Consider the following 3,901-nt stretch of genomic DNA (forward strand, 5'->3'; position numbering starts at 1 on the left):
AATTTAACAAAGAAACACTATTAAAACAACTAAGCTAAAGCTTTAATCTCTAAAACCACAGTAGACCTATACAAAATTACGGTATTTAAAATTAAGCCTATAATTAGTCCGAAGTATTTTCAAGTTTGAATAAATAATTTTTACAATTTTGAAAATGCATGAGCAAGTGATCATTGAACTGCAAGATAAAAACTGCAACAAAACATCCCGAGTTGACAAACTATGATTTCCAATTCCCTTGGGTACATTTTTTTGGTCTTACTGTATCTGCAATTGAAAGTGTTTTCTGACTGTACAGCTTTCTATGGTCACAAAAATTCATTTGCTCTTGTATATTGAAATTATTGAAGTATCTTTCGATTTTGTGACATTCACATTGACGAACGTATTTACTACCGCTACTGCGAAGCAAAAGGTGATAGATCTCTAAAACCTGTTAACTAGATTTAATAGGCTTAGCTAATAATTTTCCGAATATCAGCATCAATAATGGTGATAAAGGAACATTTTTGGTAACCCATTCAAAAGTATTAGTTGCTGTTTCCTTGAGATACAACCACCAACCACAATCTTTTCGAACAGTTTCCACTTTTTTAGTCTCGTCGTCATAAAAAATGGCATACTTGTTAGTTTTCTCACCGGCATGCAACGTATAATGCTGGTGTGGTAAAGTGATGAATATCTCTGCATCTCTAAGAACCCAGGACGGTGTTTTACAGACCAGCGCATTAGCAGCGTCAATATAGGCTGAATAACGTTCATCTGTTACTTCATTTTTCAATCGTTGAATATCATCGGGCGTTATCTCTTCTCCACAATCAATATCAACAGTGACGGGCTGCAAACATAACATCACATCATATGTTCAAGAATTAGGTTTTTGTTGATTGAAATGTAGATACACAAAACTTGTTAGGATTTGACCGCTGTGGCTGATAGTGCTAACAATTAATTTTCACTGTACAGCAAACTTCTCCAACAGCTACGAATGATTACAAATAAAATATGTGCTGTATACACTTTTAGGTACTGTAATATTTATATACTTGGAAAAATAAATATATAGGGCTAATATAATTTTTTTCAGACAGTGTATATAGACACGGATGCTCAGATCGGATATCATATACCGGTACATAATATTAATAATGTTTATTAATGATTATAAATGTAACATAAATATCAATATCAATAACAACAATAATAATAATATTTTTATCAGATATAATATTAATACTTCAAATGTTTAAACCGTATTAATGTGAAACTAGAGCACAAAATAATTATTTCAAATTTTGTTGGAATTCTACCCTTATCAAACGTAATACAAAGCTGTCTCATGTATTCTTAATGATCAATTAACTGTTTTTAAATGGTTTTATGTTTACCTCTGCCATGAAGAGTGGGTTCAGTTGGCCACAGTTAATTACTGACAGCTTATGCACAGTGTACACTCAGTGGCCTGATAAAGACAAAACAGCCAACGATTAGTTTAAGGCCAAATAAAAAAAATTATTAGTTTATCACCCTCGCGCGCATGCCTTCTATGGTACTAGAAAAAAAAATTGAAAAAAAAAAAAAAAAATTTGAAAAAAAAAAATGTTTTGAAAAATTTATATTTTTAATTTTATTTATTTATTTTTTTCATTTATTTTATTAAATAGTTAGCAGATATTGTTTGCATTATCTAAATCATGTTTTACTTTGAATATCAATGCACCAGCAAACAAACCAAGGGTTATATTTGGCTTTAGCAAAATAAAAAATTTAAAAAAAAAGCCTCCCTCCCTCATAACTTTTCCTGCCCAGATAGGGTGATAAACTTATAATATTTTTTATAGGGCCTAACGAGTCACTGAATAGCTAATAATAGACCTAATCTTCCAGTGGCGTAGGCTGGTTTTGGATTGGGTAGGGGATCAATGCGAAAATCGATAGTATTAAAATAAATCTTGATTCTAACGAAAACCCAATTTATTTTTGACAATATTTTATAGAGAAGGGTGCCCCTTCCAACGTATCCTAGAAGGTCGGCTGATATTCAGCGCTCCCTTAAATATAGGAAATAACGAAGTCATTTCTATTTTTAACCCTATAATACATACAGTACATTCATAACCAGTTTGACTTCTAGTACGTAGGCTACTGTATTTATGAAATTAATTAAATTTGTTATTTTTTGGGGGGATGGGGGATATATCCCCCCCCCCAATATTTGACATGGAGTATGGTCCATTGTATCCCCCCCCCCCCCAATATTTTGACTATGTATGGGATAAAATGGAGCTTTACACACTTAAAAAGACTGTCGCAGAAATAATTTTCCTATAATAGCAAATTGCATAAATTTATTTTGCAAAAACAAGGTTTCCAGCTTCAGAGGGGGGCACATTTCCTGTCCGCACAAGGGAACACATTGGCGCTAACACCAGGCGCGTAACAGGGGTCTTGGGTCAGAGTGGGTATTTATTTATTTATTTTTTATTTCAACCATCTATAAAGAGGGTAACCATTCTAGTTTAGCCCAGTAGGTTAACTGATATTCAGGGGTCCTCTTTAATAAAATTAAAGAACAGTACAAACAACAACAACAACGACGACGACGAATACGAAGACGACGACGAAGACGACGACGACGACGACGACCGACAACAACAACCGACAACAACAACAACCGACAACAACAACAACCGACAACAACAACAACCGACAACAACAACAACCGACAACAGCAACAACCGACAACAACAACCGACAACAACAACAACCGACAACAACAACAACCAACAACAACAACAACAACCGACAACAAAAACAACCGACAACAACAACAACCGACAACAACAACAACCGACAACAACAACAACAACCGACAACAACAACAACCGACGACAACAACAACCGACGACGACGGCGACGAACGACGACGACGAACGACGACGACAACAATCCTCATTTCCCGGTTAGTAATTTACCATACCCACCCCACCCCACACCCCATATAGAAAACAATATGACATAGGGCTTATCTTATTTATAATATATAGGCCACACACGTGTGTTTGAAACTAAATATAAGCATTTTCATCATGGTTTTATTTATTACATATTTATTTATTAACATATTCTTCCAACCATCTATACACATTGAGGCCCTTCTTTTAGGTTAAAATGATCTATCTTAACTTTGTCTTTCTTGAGTTTGGGACTATTATGTGTTTAAATAACTTAAAAGGATAAAACTAAAAAAGCCCTAAAAAATGCGCGCCAAGCGCGAAAAATATTTTTGTGTTTTTAATTCTAATTTTGTCGGTATTGATGAAAACTCCCTAAAATGTGCAATTTATAGAGGAAATTGGCCTACCGTAACGAGAAATGCGCGCAAAGAATTTGAGAATTTTAGGCAGAAAATTATAAAGATTTTCCAAAGATGGATATTTTCCCCTTGTCCCCCTGTGTTTTTAATTCTAATTTCGTTGGAATTGATCAAAACTCCCTAAAATATGCAATTTTAAGACGAAATTGGATCATGTTAACAAGAAATGCGCGCGAAATTTGAGGTTTTAGGCAATTTCAGGGGATGAAAGGGCATTTATAAAGGGGTGGGGAAGATTTTTCAAAGATAGATATTTTCCCTTTGTCCCCCAGTGGTTACACCATCGGGCAGCATAGATCAAAGGAGTTATGGCAGTTTTTGAAGTGGAGAAGGGGTTGCAGGGTGTTGTGAGTCTGGTCATTATGAAATTTTCCTTTTTATTCTTGTCTTTATTTTTCTCTTCTCTTTTTCTTTCCTTTTCTTCTTCTTTCTCTTTCCCTCCCTCTCCCCTCTTTCATTTCTCTTATTACCCAGCCCGGTATGACGGCTTGGTCAGCCCGGTAAAAACCGTCAGGGGAGTGGCAG

The 3,901-nt window shown here is 35.0% G+C and overlaps 1 protein-coding gene across 1 annotated transcript; it reads right to left on the reverse strand.

Moving 5' to 3' along the window:
- Positions 1 to 71: 71 nt before the first annotated feature.
- Positions 72 to 1,463, reverse strand: LOC117119442. Its single transcript, XM_033264268.1, has 2 exons — positions 1,389 to 1,463; positions 72 to 838 (listed from the first exon to the last, which is right to left on the reverse strand). The coding sequence occupies exons 1-2, from the start codon at positions 1,395 to 1,397 to the stop codon at positions 437 to 439; spliced, it is 411 nt and encodes a 136-aa protein (XP_033120159.1). The 5' UTR covers positions 1,398 to 1,463; the 3' UTR covers positions 72 to 436.
- Positions 1,464 to 3,901: the final 2,438 nt, after the last annotated feature.

The sequence above is a fragment of the Anneissia japonica genome, unplaced genomic scaffold (genome assembly GCF_011630105.1).
Source record: "Anneissia japonica isolate Jap-2015-1 unplaced genomic scaffold, ASM1163010v1 scaffold39256_len3901_cov94, whole genome shotgun sequence".
Lineage (NCBI taxonomy): Eukaryota > Metazoa > Echinodermata > Crinoidea > Comatulida > Comatulidae > Anneissia > Anneissia japonica.